The 17,458-nt window shown below is 39.7% G+C and overlaps 1 protein-coding gene across 2 annotated transcripts in view; it reads left to right on the forward strand.

Annotated features, from left to right (window-relative positions):
* The window catches only part of slc49a4 (solute carrier family 49 member 4), a 161,255-nt gene that overhangs the window by 113,781 nt on the left and 30,016 nt on the right, over positions 1-17,458 (forward strand). Inside the window, exons 5-6 of one of the 2 annotated variants that reach the window (XM_063051323.1) lie at positions 10,816-10,924; positions 15,236-15,303. In XM_063051323.1, coding sequence (XP_062907393.1) covers positions 10,816-10,924; positions 15,236-15,303 — 177 coding nt within the window. The remainder of the gene's footprint in view (positions 1-10,815; positions 10,925-15,235; positions 15,304-17,458) is intronic. The other variant, XM_063051324.1, reaches the window with a different exon arrangement.

The following is a 17,458-nucleotide window of genomic DNA, read 5'->3' on the forward strand; positions in this document are numbered from 1 at the left end:
GGCCCTTTTTACACTCTTGTCTTTGTAAATTGGGTGGGGAGGGTTGGCTTTGATATTTCTCTCCAAATGACTTTCTTTCTTTTTAAATCTTTTTATTGAGTAAGTATACAAAAAAGGTAAGCCATATAAACATTAATACAATGTTAAAGTATAATAAAATTCCAAAAGGTAACAATACCAAAAAGAAAATACTACAAACAATGTAATTTAAGCATAAGAAACCAAGATAACATAATAGTATACTAGATTTTATATATATCAATGGAAAAAAAGAAAAAAAAACCCCCAAAAAAAACCCACCGTGCAACTAACTAAAAGCAAAGCAAAGCAATGGGCTAACTTGAAACCAAACAGAGTTAAACTTAAAATCACGTCCTCAATCCCGACCTCCATTAAAACAGTGAAAAAAAACAAGAAGGGTAAATATTACATTAAATGAAAATATCGAATAAAAGGTCCCCAAATCTGTTCAAATTTAAATGAAGAATCATAAAGGTTACTTCTAATTTTCTCCAGATTCAAACATAAAATCGTCTGAGAAAACCAAAAAAAGGTAGTTGGAGCATTAAGCTCTTTCCAATGTTGTAAAATACATCTTTTCGCCATTAAAGTAAGAAATGCAATCATTCTACGGGCTGAAGGGGAAAGATTACTAGAAATTTTAGGTAGTCCAAAGATAGCAGTAATAGGGTGAGGAGAGATATCTATATTTAATACCTTAGAAATAATATTGAAAATATCTCTCCAAAAAGTTTCCAAAGTAGGGCAAGACCAAAACATATGAGTTAAAGAGGCTATCTGCCCCGAACATCTATCACAGAAAGGATTAATATGCGAGTAAAAACGCGCTAACTTATCTTTGGACATATGTGCTCTATGCACCACTTTAAATTGAATTAGGGAATGTTTAGCACAAATAGAGGAAGTATTAACTAATTGTAAAATCTGCCCCCAATCATCCACAGAAATGGTAAGCCCCAATTCCTGTTCCCAATCTACCCTAATCTTATCAAATGGAGCTTTCCTGAGTTTCATAATAATATTATAAATCATAGCCGATGCACCTTTCTGACATGGATTAAGGTTAATTATCGAATCTAAAATATATATAGGAGGAAGCATTGGAAAGGAAGGAAGTATAGTACTTAGAAAATTTCTAACTTGTAAATATCTAAAAAAATGTATTCTTGATAGGTTATATTTATTAGATAATTGTTCAAAAGACATAAGGGAACCATCTAAAAATAAATCCAAAAACCGTAAAATACCCTTAGTCTTCCAAGTTTGAAAAGCGCGATCCGTAAAAGAGGGAGGAAAAAATATGTTACCTAAAATAGGAATCGCTAACCCGAATTGATTAAGATCAAAAAATTTTCTGAATTGAAACCAAATACGCAAAGCATATTTAACGATCGGGTTAGAGACCTGCTTAAGGCGTTTCGAATCAAAAGGAAGAGATGAACCTAAAATAGAACCAAGTGTATAACCCTGAACAGATTGTAATTCCAATGCTACCCATTTAGGAATAGATAGTATATCCCGGTCAAGTAACCAAAATTTCATATGTCGAATATTAATAGCCCAATAATAAAATCTAAAGTTAGGTAATGCTAAACCTCCATCTCTCTTAGCTTTCTGTAAATGTATTTTACCCAGTCTCGGATTCTTATTCTGCCAAATAAATGAAGAAATTTTAGAGTCGACTTTATCAAAAAAAGATTTAGGAACGAAAATTGGTAATGCCTGAAACACATATAAAAATTTTGGCAAAAAAAACATCTTAACTGCATTAATACGACCAATCAAAGTTAAATATAAAGGAAACCATTTAGATGAAAGTTGAGTAATATGGTCTATTAATGGTAAAAAGTTAGTCTTAAATAAATCTTTATGTTTACAAGTAATTTTAATCCCAAGATATGAAAGGTAATTATTAATCAATTTAAATGGAAATTTATAATATAAGGGAAGATGTTTATTAATCGGAAAAAGTTCACTCTTACTAAGATTTAATTTATAACCTGAGAAAAGACCAAATTGTGCTAATAACTCTAAAACAGCAGGAATAGATCTCTCAGGATTAGAAATATATAAAAGTAAATCATCAGCATAGAGTGATAATTTATGGGACTTTAATCCCCGAGTTATCCCAGTAATATTTGAAGATTCTCGAATAGCAATTGCAAGAGGTTCTAATGCAATATCAAATAATAGGGGACTAAGAGGACAGCCTTGTCGAGTACCACGAAAGAGAGGAAAAAAAGGTGAGTTTAAAGAGTTAGTACGAACCGAGGCTACAGGGGAGTGATATAACAGTTTAATCCAGGATATAAATTTCAGGCTAAAATTAAACATTTCAAGCACCTTAAATAAATAAGGCCATTCTACTCTATCAAAAGCTTTCTCGGCATCTAAAGAAATAACACACTCAGGAACATTTTGTGAGGGAGTATAAACGATATTTAACAATGTACGAATATTATAAAAAGAGTAACGACCTTTAATAAAACCCGTTTGGTCTTCCGAAATAATAGAAGGAAGTACTTTTTCTAGTCTATTTGCTAATAACTTAGAAAAAACTTTAGAATCAACATTTAATAAAGATATTGGTCTATAAGATGCACATTGAGCAGGGTCTTTATCCTTCTTTAGTATTAAAGAAATTGATGCTCTATTAAAAGATTCCGGAAGTTTACCAAGTTTCAAAGAAGCCTCAAAAACCTTATAGAGCCAAGGAATCAATAAAGAAGCAAAACATTTATAAAATTCAACGGTAAACCCATCAGGGCCAGGAGCTTTCCCCAGATTCATAGAAAAAATAACATTCTTAATCTCATCCATTGTAATGGAAGTATCTAATAAAGAAGACATATCCTGTGAAATCTGAGGAAAGTCTAACTTATCTAAAAAATCATTCATATATTTAGAATCTCGAGGAGACTCCGATTGATATAAAGAAGAATAAAAATCACAAAAGGTTTGATTAATCCCCACATGATCCAATATCAATCGATCATTTTGGTTATAAATCTGATTGATTTGAGATTTAACATAATTAGATTTCAATTGATTAGCCAGCAACTTGCCAATTTTATCACTGTGAACATAAAAATCACTTCTTGTTTTCTTTAATTGGTTTACAATCGAGGACGAGAGTAGTAAACTGTGTTCCATTTGGAGTTCAGTTCTTTGTTTGTATAGCTCCTCAGAAGGAGCCATAACATATTTCTTATCAATTTCTTTAATCTTGTCCACAATTGCCATCTCCTCCTGCTTCTGTTTCTTCCTCAAAGCAACGGAATACGAAATAATCTGACCCCGAATATAGGCTTTAAAAGTGTCCCAAAGAGTGTTAACCGAAATATCTTCTGTATGGTTAATTATAAAAAAAAGCTCAATCTGTTCATTCATAAAATTAACAAAGTCCGAGTCCTGAAGCAACAGCGAATTAAAACGCCATTGTCTATTGTTTGGTATATTGGCCATAATTTTAATAGAAAGCTTAAGTGGAGCATGATCCGAAATGGTTATAGAATCATAATCACATTTAATCACTGAAGGAATGAGACGAGAATCAATAAAAAAATAATCAATTCTTGAATAGGAATGATGAACATGTGAAAAAAAGGAAAAATCTTTTTCCTGAGGATGCAGAAAACGCCAAATATCCGTCGACCCAGAATCAGAAAGGAAAAAATTAATCAAATTTGCAGATTTATTAGGTAAAGTCCGTAAAGGAGCCGAACGGTCCAAAGCTGGAGATAAACAGGTATTAAGATCTCCGCCCCAAATCAATGAAAACTCGTTCAAATTCGGAAACTGATCAAACAATGATTTATAAAATTCCGGACAATCCATATTAGGAGCATAAACATTAACCAAAACTACTTTTTTATTAAATAGTAAACCACTAACCAATAAAAATCTACCATTCGGATCAGAGATAATATCCTGTTGTATAAAAGTAACTGAGGAATCTATAAAAATAGAGACGCCTCGAATCTTAGCATTGGAGTTCGAATGAAATTGTTGGCCCTTCCAGAATTTGAAAAAACGTAGTCTGTCCCCCCTCCGTACATGGGTCTCTTGTAAAAATAAAATTTGTGCTTTAAGTCTCCGGAACACTTTAAAAACTTTTTTTCTTTTAATAGGATGATTAAGACCATTAGTATTCCAGGAGACAAAATTAATAATAGACTCCATAAATCCTAAAGTCAACCCACAACAAGGAGGATTGACAATAGGCGCGACCCACAAACCCGGAGAGGAAACAGAACATACAAAAGATACCGGGGAAAAGGACGCAACCAGTACTTCAATAATGTATATAGCCCAAAGAAAAACAAACTAAAACGTGAAGCCCCTCCCGCCCCCCCCCAACCCAAGATCCCAAGGCAAAATCTAAAGCAGACCCGCCAGAAAGAAGCAAGCGCTAAAACTACCCCCATGACTTCCGGTATACGCTCCCTAAAAAAAAAGGTATAAATATGAAAAGGATCAGCTAATTGTAAAACAGTAAAAAAATAAGTAAAAAAAAGTTAACTCAATTAGAATACACACAGAACAGAACAAAAGCCGGAAAATATATATTAAAAAAAAACCACAATAAACCTCAAACTCATGAATAGACACAGCAACAAAAAAAATAGGATTATTAACATAAAGTGATTATAAAAAGCAAAACAGAATAAAATTTAAACAAAAACTACAAAATTTAAGGCCGCACAGGAAATACGTAAGATGACAAAAGGGAAGTAACCACCCAGAATCCCCTGGGAAAAGAAAGAAATGACGCAGTTAAAAAGAAAATTTAGTAGCCATATTAAGAAATCGAAAGTAAACTTTTCTGCCCAAATAGGGCACAGAAAAGTTAAAACCAACCAATTCACAGCCTCCGATCGACGGAGAAAATTAAAAAGAAAGCAATTAAGATGTTGGAGATGAAAGTTGATCCAGATAACTCTGGGCATCCGATGGAGAATCAAAAAAACGAAGGGCTCCATCTGACATGCGAATCCTTAGACGTGCAGGGTACAGCAGCGCTGGTCTTAAATCCCTCTTATAGAATTCCGACATCACGGATCTGTAACGGACCCGTTGGTCCCAGATTGGTTTACTGAAATCTTCCACGAATCGGAACTTAAGATCCGAAAAATCAATGAAACCTTTAGATCGAGCGAATCGAAACAGTCTCTCCTTGTCTTGAAAGTAATGAAAACGTAAGATAACATGCCTAGGTCTATCTGACCTAGACGAGTATGATGGGATTCTGTGAACACGATCCAGTAGCGGTGGTTGGTCAGGAAATACAGTAGGGAATGCATCTTTTAAAAGTTGGGAGAAATATTTCATGGGGTTGTTACCTTCAACGGCTTCCCTCACGCCAATCATTCGTAAATTCTGCCGTCGCATTCTAGATTCCAAGTCAGAGTTTTTAAAAGTCAAAAAGTCAAGTTTCTTCTTCATTACATTAATTGTTTCTTCGATTTTCCCCATCTTAAGCTCACTTTGTTGCGCGAATTTTTGAAGATCAGATATAGCCGACTGATGTTCCGCAATACATGTTTGCATCTTATCAATTAAATCGGCAATTTTCTGGAAATTAGTTGAGATTTCCGTATGAATCAGGTCTTTAACAAAGCCTGCAATTTCCGTACGAATCATCTCCCTAACAGAGGTTGAAATTTCCCTCTGAATTAACTCCGATATCGCTTTCAAAGTCACCGGTGATTCAGTCGGAGGGAGATCCGTAGCTTTCGGTTTAACCGGAGGTTTACCATCCTTGCCGTCTTTCTCGTTCTTAGACATAGCAGATCTAAGTTCCATCCAGTTGTCGGAGAATTCAGTTTAATTCAAAGTATTGTAAGAGTTGATGCCTTAATGGTTAATTAAAGTATAGCTGACCATAGAGAAAAAAAACTCAGAGGTAATGGAGCGAGTCAAGAACGCGACTTCACTCCATGAGCGCTACCGGAAGTCCCCTCCAAATGACTTTCATGTTCTTTCTTTGTTTAATGGCTATCTGGAGAAGACGAATCTCAGAGTTGAAGATGGATATGTTGATTATAAATGAATCTTTGAACATTATCTAAAATAAAGCAAGAATGCAATTAATATTGAAAATATTTAGATCAGCAGAATTAAAGGAAGCTGACTTTTGTCCATTGTCTATCGAATGGGGATGCTGAGTGTGCCCAAAGTTAACTTGCGCATGTCTTCCAAGATCAGCAATCAACAGAGTGGAAGGTAGGACTCTTGCCTGCACACCTGAGCCCTGAACTTCCACTCAGTTGAGGTAGAAACTGGTAGTTTCAAGCAGAACATCCAGCTTTTAACACACACTGTAACATGTCACAAAAGTGAGTTCTTTTACCTCCTCCTCTATCAATGTTTTGCTCTTATATCTCTATCCATGGTTTTTGTTGTACTACACCCATAGCATCCAAAGATCTTTTCTTTCTCTTTTAAATAATCAACCATTGACTTATTCTGCTGACCTTTATTGAATTACATATGGCATGTTAAAGCCATCTTCAGGTTCTTCTTAGTTTTGTATTTTATGCTTTCTCTGCTGCAGGTTTTTGGTGAAGTCAGGACGAGCGTCTTTAACCAGAGTAAAACTTGTGATGGTTATTGGAATACCAATCTGTCAGAAGACAGCTTCACATATCGAGTCCCAAACTGAGATGGTCCATATCCTTAACTATTACCTGAAGAACCCTGTAGTAATTCACATGTAAATGTAAGACCATAGACATTGGAACAAAATTAGGCCAGTGAGCCCATCAGGTCTGCTTCGACATTTCATTATGGCTGATCTTGGATCCCACTCAACCCCATATACTTGCCTTCTCACCATATCCTTTGATGCCCCGACTGATGGGACATGATCAACTTCTGCTTTAAAAATACCCACAGGCATGGCCTCCACCGCAGTTTGAGGCAGAGCTTTCTTCAGATTCACTACTCTCTAAAAACATTCCTCCTTACTTCTGTTTTAAAAGGTCGGCCCTCAATTTTGAGGCTGTGCCCACTGATTCTGGATACCCCCACAATAGGAAACATCCTCACCACATCCATCCTATCTAGTCCTTTCAACAATCAGTAGGTTTCAATGAGAACCATTTGAATCCTTCTAAATCCTGTGAGTACAAGCCCAAAGCTGCCAAATGTTCCTCGTATGTTAATTCCTGAAATCATCTTCGTGAACTTCCTCTGGACTCTCTCCAATGACGATGCATCCTTTCTGAGATATGGGGCCCAAAACTCTTGAAAATACATCGTGCAGCCTGACTACTGTCTTACAAAGGTTCAGCATTTTCTCCTTGTTTGTAGATTCTATCCCCCTTGAAATAAATGGCAACATTGCATTTGCCTTCTTTACCACAGACTCACGCTGTAAGTTAACCTCTGGGAGTCTTGCACAAGGACTCCTAAGTCCCTTTGCGCCTCTGATGTTTGAATTTTCTTCCTATTTAGATAATAGTTTGCACTATTGTTCCTTTTACCAAAATGCATTATCATACATTTCCCAACACCTGTGTTTCACCTGCCACTTTTTTACCCATTCTTCCAATTTCCCAAGTCCTGCAATCGCTTCCTCAGCATTACCTACCCATCCCTCTATCTTCGTATTATTTGTAAACTTTGCCACAAAGCCGTCAATTCCACTATCTAAAACGCTGACGAAGAGTATGAAAAGTAGTGGTCCCAATGCTGATCCCTGCGGCCGACCAGAAAAGGCCCCTTTATTCCCGCTCGCTGCCTCCTACCTGTCAGCCATTCCTCTATCCATGCCAGTATGTTTCCTGTAATGCCAATGGATTTTATCTTGTTAATCAGCCTCATGTGGCACCTTATCAAATGCCTTTTAAAAATCCAAGTAAATGAGATCCACTGCCTCTCCTTTGTCCACTCTGCTTGTTACTTCCTCGAAGAACACTTAACAGATTTGTAAGGCAAGATTTTCCTTCAGAGAAACCAAGCTGACTTTGACTTATTTTATCATTAGTCTCCAAGTGCCCCAAAACCTCATCCTTAATTATTTTCGCAAGCACTGCGGTTCGGCTAACTGGCCTATTATTTCTTTTCTTTTTCCTTCCTCCCTTCTTAGTGGAGTGACATTTGCAATTTTCCAGTCCTCCTGGACCACGTCAGAATCAAGTGATTCTTGAAAGATCATGACCAATGTATCCATTATTTCTTCAGCAACTGGGATGTAGTCCATCTGATCCAGGTGACTTATCCATCTTAAAACATTTAGGTTTGCCTGGCTCTTTTTCCTTTGTAATAGCACTCCTGCTCCCTGACACTCATGGACCTCTGGCACACTGCCTCTATAGTGTCTTCTATAGTGAAGACTGATGCAAACTGCTCATAAAGTGCATCTGCCACTTCTCTGCCCCCTATTAACTACCTCACCAACATCAGTTTCCAGTGGTTCAAAATCAACTCTCACCTCCCTTCATGTAACTGAAAAGCTTTTAGTATCCTGATTTATATAATTGTCTAGTTTGCCCTCGTATCTCATCTTTTCCCTTCGTATAGCTTTTTTAGTTGCCTTTTGTTGGTTTTAAAAGCTTCCCAATCATCCAACTTCCCACTCTCTTCTGCTGGCTTTTTGCAGTCCTTAATTTCCCTTGTCAGTCACGGGGTTAACATATGAGGAGGGTTTGGCTTTTTTTTTTCCTGTACTCAGTGGAATTTAGAAAAATGCAGGGGGGGGATCCCATTGATACCTCTGTCATTTGAGAACATCAGCTTCTGTGGGTCATGTTTATCCTGTGCCTTGTGAACTATTCCCTGAAAATTCAGCCACCTCTGCTCTGCCGTCATCCCCACCAGTATCCCCCTCCAATCCACCTGGGCAAGCTCTTCTTTCATGCCTCTGTAATTTACTTTATTCCATTGTGACTCTGATACATGTTTGTTATGCTTCTCCCTCTCAAATTGCAGCATGAATTCAACCATATTGCGATCACTGCTTCCTAAGGGTTCTGTACGTTAAGCTCTCGAATAAGATCTGGGTTATTACACAATAGCCGATCTAAGAAAGCTTTTCCTTTAGTAGGCTCAAGCACAAGCTGCTCTAAAAAGCCATCTCATAGGTATTGAACAAACTCCCTCTCTTGTGATCCAGCATCAGCCTGATTTTTCCCAATCCCCTTGCTTATTGAAATTCCCCACTACAGTTGTGACAATACCCTTATTACATGCCTTTTCCAGCTCTCTTTGCAATCTCAACCCCACAACTTGGCTACTATTTGGAGGCTTGTGTATGATTTCTATATCTTTTTTCACCCCATGAAGTTTCTTAACTCCACCCACCCACAAAGATTCGACACTCTCTGCCTCTGTCACTTGGATAAGATGTCATACGACACAGAAATGGACACTTCGATCCACCCTGTCCATGCTGACCCTTCTGTCAGTCTTCATTAATCTAATATGCCAGCATTGAAATTGTAGCCTTCTATGCTTTGTCTATTGAAGTGTCTGTCTAATTGCCTCTTAAATATTGTAGTTGCATCTGATTCTACAACTTCTGGTAGCACATTCCAGTTGTCAACCATTCTTACTCAGTTGTTCTGATGATTGTAGTATGAATGTGAAATTGTTGCACTGGTTTTGTTGGCCATTTGCAATTTGTATATCACTCTTCAATTAAGGCTAGAAACCATGAATCATAGTGAATTGTACAATCAAACAGGTCTTTGGCTAATGTCCATGCTGACCTTCAAGTTCCCATCTATACTAATCACCTTCTCCAGTACTCTTTTCCATAGTTGTGTATGCTTTTGGCAATTTGAGTGCTCATCTGGATGCTGCTTATCAAGAATTCCTGCATAGTACACCAGCTGTAATATAATCAATGCATTATAACCATGGGCTCTACCTTTTTGAGCAATTCTCTTATGGAGGATCTTGTTAAAGTCTGCAAAGACAACATGAATTTTAGCTCCTTCAAACCTAATGGAAGGAAGCCTTGTGGGCAATCTTATTCTGTTAATGTGAATTTAACAAATAAAAATTGAGTTACTCCCTGTCTGCAGTTGTTAAAATCATGCCAGGTAAACCAAAAATCTTATTGAATAGGCCAGTCTCAGTGAGTATTGCAATTAAAGTAGATTTAACAGTAAAATTCATTGGGAAGGATAAAAGAAAGTCATTAAGGTGCATCTTTAGTTGAAAGCAGTTCCACCTGAAGCTACATCTGCTTAATCATTAAGCCTGTTTGTTCATTATGTGCTATGTTGTATGACGAGGGTGATCATGGTCTTTCCATGACCATGATTGTTCTTGGCAAATGCCTCTACAGAAGTGTTTTGCCATTATCACATTCTGGGCAGTGTGATGCGAGACCCCAGCCATTATCAATACTCTTCAGAGATTGTCTGCCTGGACAGTGGTCACATAACCAGGACTTGTGATATGCACCATTTGTTCATACGACCATCCACCACCTGCTCCCATGGCTTCACTTGACACTGATCGGTGGGGTGGGGGGGGGTGGCCGAGCAGGCACTACATCTTGCCCAATGGAGGGAAGGAGCACCTATCTCCACACTGCCACCCAAGTGAAGCCTGTAGCTTTCTTTAGAATCATATATTTACTTTCACAGTAATGAATTATTGTTGTATCAAGTATTTGGATCAATAATTACACTTTGTTTAGTAAGTTTCTAAAATGTCTTGTGAGCGCAATAAAACCTCATACCCCATAATATGAGGAAATGCTGTATTGAAATGTTCTTTGCTGCAGGAGGCCTGATTTGCAAATGTTTTACATACTCTTTTGTTTTCTTTCCATTATAGCAATTTCAGATTTTTAATGATTGCATTGGCCTTTGCAATGCCTCTTGGTATATTATCAGGCTGGTCAGGTGTGCTTGATGTAATTGTAACGCCGCTCAAGGTAAGTCAGGTAAGGAATTGGGATCTTCCTATTTTCTCTTTGAATTGCTCTTTCCTAGTAAAAGTTTTGAGAATTGTTGCTGAAGTGATTTAATTGTAACAAACTGAGGGAGGTTAAACAACTCCCTTGTCCATTCATCCCCCCCATCCCTCCCCACTGATCTCCCTCCTGGCACTTACCCATGTAAGCGGAACAAGTGCTACACATGCCCTTACACTTCCTCCCTTACCACCATTCAGGGCCCCAAACAGTCCTTCCAGGTGAGGGAACACTTCACCTGTGAGTCGACTGGGGTGATATACTGCGTCCGGTGCTCCCGATGTGGCCTTTTATATATTGGCGAGACCTGACGCAGACTGGGAGACCGCTTTGCTGAACATCTACGCTCTGTCTGCCAGAGAAAGCAGGATCTCCCAGTGGCCACACAATTTAATTCCACCTCCCATTCACATGTCTATCCACGGCCTCCTCTACTGTAGGGATGAAGCCACACTCAGGTTGGAGGAACAACACCTTATATTCCGTCTGGGTAGCCTCCAACCTGATGGCATGAACATCGACTTCTCTAACTTACGCTAAGGCCCCACCTCCCCCTTGTACCCCATCAGTTACTTACTTTTATGCACACATTCTTTCTCTCACTCTCCTTTTTCTCCCTCTGTCCCTTTGAATATACCCCTTGCCCATCCTCTGGGTCCCCCTCCCCCTCCTTGTCTTTCTTCCCAGACCTCCTGTCCCATGATCCTCTCGTATCCCCTTTTGCCTATCACCTGTCCAGCTCTTGGCTCTATCCCTCCCCCTCCTGTCTTCTCCTATCATTTTGGATCTCCCCCTCCCCCTCCAACTTTTAAATCCCTTACTCACTCTTCCTTCAGTTAGTCCTGACGGAGGGTCTCGGCCTGAAACGTCGACTGCACTTCTTCCTACAGATGCTGCCTGGCCTGCTGCGTTCACCAGCAACTTTGATGTGTGTTGAGGGAGGTTAATATCCTGGCAGGAAGGTTTGCTAAGGCTATTGGGAAGAGTTTAAACTAGAATTGCTGGAGAGTAGGAACGGAACTGAAGAGGCGGAGGAAGGGGCAGTTGGCTCACAAATAGAGAAAGCTTGGAGACGTGTGAGAGGGAGGATAGGCAGGTGATAGAGAAGGGACGCGCTCAGACCGATGGTTTCAGATGTGTCTATTTTTATGGCCAGGAGTGTTATGAACAAAGCGGATGTGCTTAGAGTGTGGATCAGTACTTACAGCTATGATGTTGTGGCCATTACAGAGACTTTGGATGCCCCAGGAGCAGGAATGGTTACTTAGAGTGCCAGGCTTTAGATGTTTCAGAAAGGACAGGGAGGGAGGCAAAAGAGGTGGGGGCGTGGCACTGCTGATCAAAGATAGTGTCACCGCTGCAAAAAAGGGAGGAAGTCATGGAGGGATTGTCTACCGAGTCTCTGTGGTTGGAAGTTAAAAACAGGGAGGGGTCAATAACTCTACAGGGTGTTTTTTATAGACTACCCAATAGTAACAGGGACATCGAGGAGCAGATAGAGAGACAGATTCTGGAAAGGTGTAATAATTAAGAGGTGGTGGCAGTGGAAGATTTTAATTTCCCAAATATTGATTAGCATCTCCCTAGAGCAAGGGGTTTAGATGGAGTGGAGTTTCTTAGGTGTGTTCAGGAAGGTTTCCTGACACAGTATGTAGATAAGCCTACAAGAGAAGAGGTTGTATTTGATCTGGTTATGGGAAATGAACCTGGTCAGGTGTCAGGTCTCTCGGAGAGCATTTGGAGATAGTGATCACAATTCTATCTCCTTTACCATAGCATTGGTGAGGGATAGGAACAGACAAGCTACGAAAGTGTTTAGTTGGAGTAAGGGGAAATATGAAGCTAGCAAGCAGGAAATTGGAAGCATAAATTGGGAACAGATATTCTCAGGGAAATGTACGGCAGAAATGTGGCAAATATTCAGGGGATATTTGCATGGTGTTCTGCATAGGTACGTTCCAATGAGACAGGGAAAGGATGATAGGGTACAGGAACTGTGATGTACAAAGTCTATTGAAAATCTAATCAAGAAGAAAAGAAGAGCTTACGAAAGGTTCAAAAAACTAGGTGATGATAGAGATCTAGAAGGTTATAAGGCTAGCAGGAAGGAGTTTAAGAATGAAATTAGGAGAGTCAGAAGGGGCCAGGAGAAGCCCTTGGCGAGCAGGATTAAAGAAATCCCCAAGAAATTCTACAAATATGTGAAGAGCAAGAGGATAAGATATGAGAGAATAGAACCAATCAAGTGTGACAATGGAAAAATGTGTGTTGAACAGAGGTACTTAATGAATACTTTGCTTCATTATTCACTACGGAAAAGGATCTTGGCAATTGTATGCGGGGCTTGCAGCAGTTTGAAAAGCTTGAGCATATAGACATTAAGAAAGAGGATGTGTTGGAATTTTTGAAAAGCATCAAGTTGGATAAGTCTCCAGGACCGGATGAAATGTACCCCAGGCTAATGTAAGAGGCGTGGGAGGAGATTGCTGAGCCTCTGGCAATGATCTTTGCATCATCAGTGGGGATGGAGAGGGTCCAGAAGATTGGAGGGTTGCAGATGTTGTTCCCTTATTCAAGAAAGGGAGTAGAGATAGCCTAGGAAATTATAGACCAATGAGTCTTACTTCAGTGGTTGGTAAGTTGATGGAAAAGATCCTGAGAGGCAGGATTTATGAACATTTGGAGAGGCATAATATGATTAGGAATATTCAGCATGGCTTTTGTCAAAGGTAGGTCGTACCTTATGAACCTGATGGAATTTTTTTTGAGGATGTGACTAAACACATTGATGAAGGTAGAGCAGTAGATGTAGTTTATATGGATGGCATTTGATAAGGTGCCCCATGCAAGGCTATTGAGAATGTAAAGAGACATGGGATTGCTTTGTGGATCCGGAATCAGCTTGCCCATAGAAGACAAAGAGTGGTTGTTAACGGGTAATATTCTGCATGGAGGTTGATGACAAAATTGGTGTGCCTCAGGGATCTGTTCTGGGACCCCTTCTCTTAGTGATTTTTATAAATGACCTGGATGAGAAAATGGAGGGATGGATTAGTAAATTTGCTGATGGCAGAAAGGTTGGGGGTGTTATGGATAGTGCGGAGGGCTGTCAGAGGTTACAGCGGAATATCGGTAGGATGCAAAACTGGGCTGAGAAGTGGCAGATGGAGTTCAACCCAGACAAGTGTGAGGTGGTTCATTTTGGTAGGTCAAATATGATGGCAGAATGTAGTAAGACTCTTGGCAGTGTAGAGGATCAGAGGGATCTTGGGGTCCAAGTCCGGACACTCAAAGCTGGTGTGCAGGTTGACTCTGTGGTTAAGAAGGCATATAGTGCATTGGCTTTTATCAACAGTGGGATTGAGTTTAAGAGCCGAGAGGTAATGTTACAGCTACATAGAACCCTGGTCAGACCCCACTTGGAGGACTGTGCTCAGTTCTGGTCACCTCACTACAGGAAGGATGTGGAAATTATAGAAAGGGTGCAGAGGAGATTTACAAGGATGTTGCCTGGTTTGGGGAGCATGCCTTATTAGAATAAGTTGAGTGAACTCTGCTTTTTTTCCTTGGAGTGACAGAGGATGAGAGGTGACCTGATATAGGTGTATAAGATGATGAGAGGCATTGATCGTGTGGATAGATAAGATGATGAGAGGCATTGTTCGGCTTTTTCCCAGGGCTGAAATAGCTAGTACAAGAGGGCACAGTTTTAAGGTGCTTGGAAGTAGGTACAGAGGAGGTATCAGGGGTAAGTTTTTTACGCAGAGAGTGGTGAGTGCATGGAATGAGCTGCCAGTGACGCAGATACCATAGGGTTTTATAAGAGACTCCTGGATAGGTACATGGAGCTTAGAAAAGTAGAAGGCTATGTGTAACCCTAGGCAATTTCTAAAGTTAAGTACATGTTCGACACAACATTGTGGGCCATAGGGCCTGTATTGTGCTGTAGGTTTTCTATGTTTCTTCTGAATTCATCGGATTTACTTGTCCTTAATGTAGTTTCCTCAGAAATTCTTTAAGATTTGGCCACATATAATTGTCTCAGGCTGTCAATTCTGGATTGCTCATAACTGTTTTATGTGGGGCTGCAGATCACTCCAAAAGCCTTGTTTGGTCATAGCGGAGTGTGGGACCTTGCTGTGTACAATTTTTCTTGCATCATCAGTGCTTACTATTAAAAAGAACCTCTTGTCCATAAAATACTTCGGTATGAAGCTAAGGTATATGGAAAAAACTTCATTTAAGTGATAGTTTTCTAAATTACCTTGCTTTCCTTTCTAGGTTGATGCTGGTTGGATTGGGTTTTGGTCAGTAATTGGTGGCTGTGTTGTTGGAATAATAGTTGCAAGGTTAGTCCTGTTTACATTTTTGTTCGAAAAGCATTCTTTTATAATGAGTATATTTTAATCTTTATAGATGATGCAGATGTAAAGCCTCAATCATAATTTAACTTGGGCTATTCAGCCCATTGAGTCTGCTCTGTCATTCCATCATTGCTGATCCCAGGTCCCACTCAACCCCATACACCTGCCTTCGCACCATATCATTTGATTCCCTGACTGATCAGGAATCAATATACCCATGAATTTGGCCTCTGTGCAGTGCATTCTACAGATTCACTACTGTCTGGCTAAAAAAAAAATCTTCTGTACCTCTGTTCTAAAAGGTCGCTCCTTAATTTTGAGGCTGTGCCCTCTGGTTCTGGATAACACCACCATAGGAAACATCCTCTCCACATCCACCTTATCTAGTCCTTTCAACATTCAGTAGGTTTCAATGAGATCTCTCTTCTTCCCCGCCCCCCAAAAAAGCTCCTGCATTATTCTAAATTCCAGTAAGTACAGGCCCAAAGATGCCAAATGCTCCTTGTATGTTAACCCCTTCATTCCCGGAATCATCATCATGAACCTCGTTGGGACTCTCTCTGATGACAACACATCCTTTCTGAGATATGGGGGTCCAAAACAGTTGACAATACTCCAAGCACGTCCTGAACAGTGTCTTGTGAAGGCTCAGCATTATCTCCTTGCTTTTATATTCTATTCCCCTTGAATTAAATGCCAACATTCTATTTGCCTTCTTTACCACAGACTCAATCTGTAAATTAACCTTCTGGGAGTCTTGCACGAGGACTCCTAAGTCTTCTGCATCTCTGATGTTCGAACCTTCTCCCCATTTAGATAATAGTCTGCACTATTGTACCTTTGACCAAATTTACTAAATCAGCATCCTAGATTCAACTATCCTCAGTTTTTTCATCCATACCTGTCCTCTTTTCATTTGTGCAGTAATATATGTGATTCATAGATATCTTTGCAGTTTTACTTGGCCTAAGAAGTGCAGGCAAAATCCAACACCTAAAGGAAAGTCTAACCAAGTATTCTTCTATGGTACTCAATGACATTACCATTGTTAAGTCCCCAACCATTGACATATCTGACAGCATGGGAATGATCACCATTGACTAAGCTTATCTACCAGGTTAAAGTCAGAGTCATGCGGCACAGAAACAGACCAAGATGCCCATCCAAACTAGTTCTATTTTCCCAGGTTTGGCTCATAATCACCTAAATGTACATGTCCAGCTGTCTTAAAAGTTTTTAAGAATACCTGCCTCAGCCTTTTTCCACATACATGCCCGCAACTGTATGTACGTATAAAAAAAGTTGCCCCTCAAGTTCTTCTTAAATTTTTCCCCCTCTCACCTTAAGCTGATGCCTTAGTTTCCTAATGATGCGAAAAGACTGTGAATTCACCCTATGTCCCTTATAATTTTATTTGGTACATCTCTGTAAGATCACCTTTCAGTTTCCTAAGCTCCAAGGGGTGGGGGGGTGGGGAGAGGGAGAAATAAAGTCCTATCATGTCCAATCTGTCCCTATTACTCAGTCCTTCAAACCCTGACAACACCCTTGTAAATCCTTTCTGTAATCTTTCCTATAGCAGGGTGACCAAAACGGAACACAATAATCTTTAGGTGCATGTCACCAGCCTCTTGTCCAACCACACCATACATAACCTTTCAACTTCTGTACTCAGTGCCCTGACTAATGAAGGTCAGCATGACAGAAGTCATCTTCACCGCCACGTCTACTACAACCCCAAGTTGAGCAGTATATTCTCTGTCTATTCCTACTGATCAATTTGCTACACCTGCTATGTTTTTCCTGTGTGTGGATAGGGTTGTCATTTGAGAGCAACGGGAGCAACCATCTCAAATCTGTTCATCCACAGAAACTCGTCTTGATCTTTCATCTTTTTGGCAATGTCATGCAAACTGTAACTTTAACCAAACAACTCGACAATAAGCCAGTCTCAGTGCTCATTGGAGTTGGGCACATCACTGTCCCAAAGCTTTTCTGTCATTGTCACTGCATTGTTGCACCTTGCCTCCAACGAGATGGAGTGAAGAGAATCTACAGGACAACACTGCCTCCGCTCCAGAACCAACTTTAGTCATTGAGTTGAAGTACAACTCATGTTCAGAGGCTGAGCTTCAGCTCA

Source organism: Mobula hypostoma, chromosome 6, assembly GCF_963921235.1.
Source record: "Mobula hypostoma chromosome 6, sMobHyp1.1, whole genome shotgun sequence".
NCBI classification, from domain to species: domain Eukaryota; kingdom Metazoa; phylum Chordata; class Chondrichthyes; order Myliobatiformes; family Myliobatidae; genus Mobula; species Mobula hypostoma.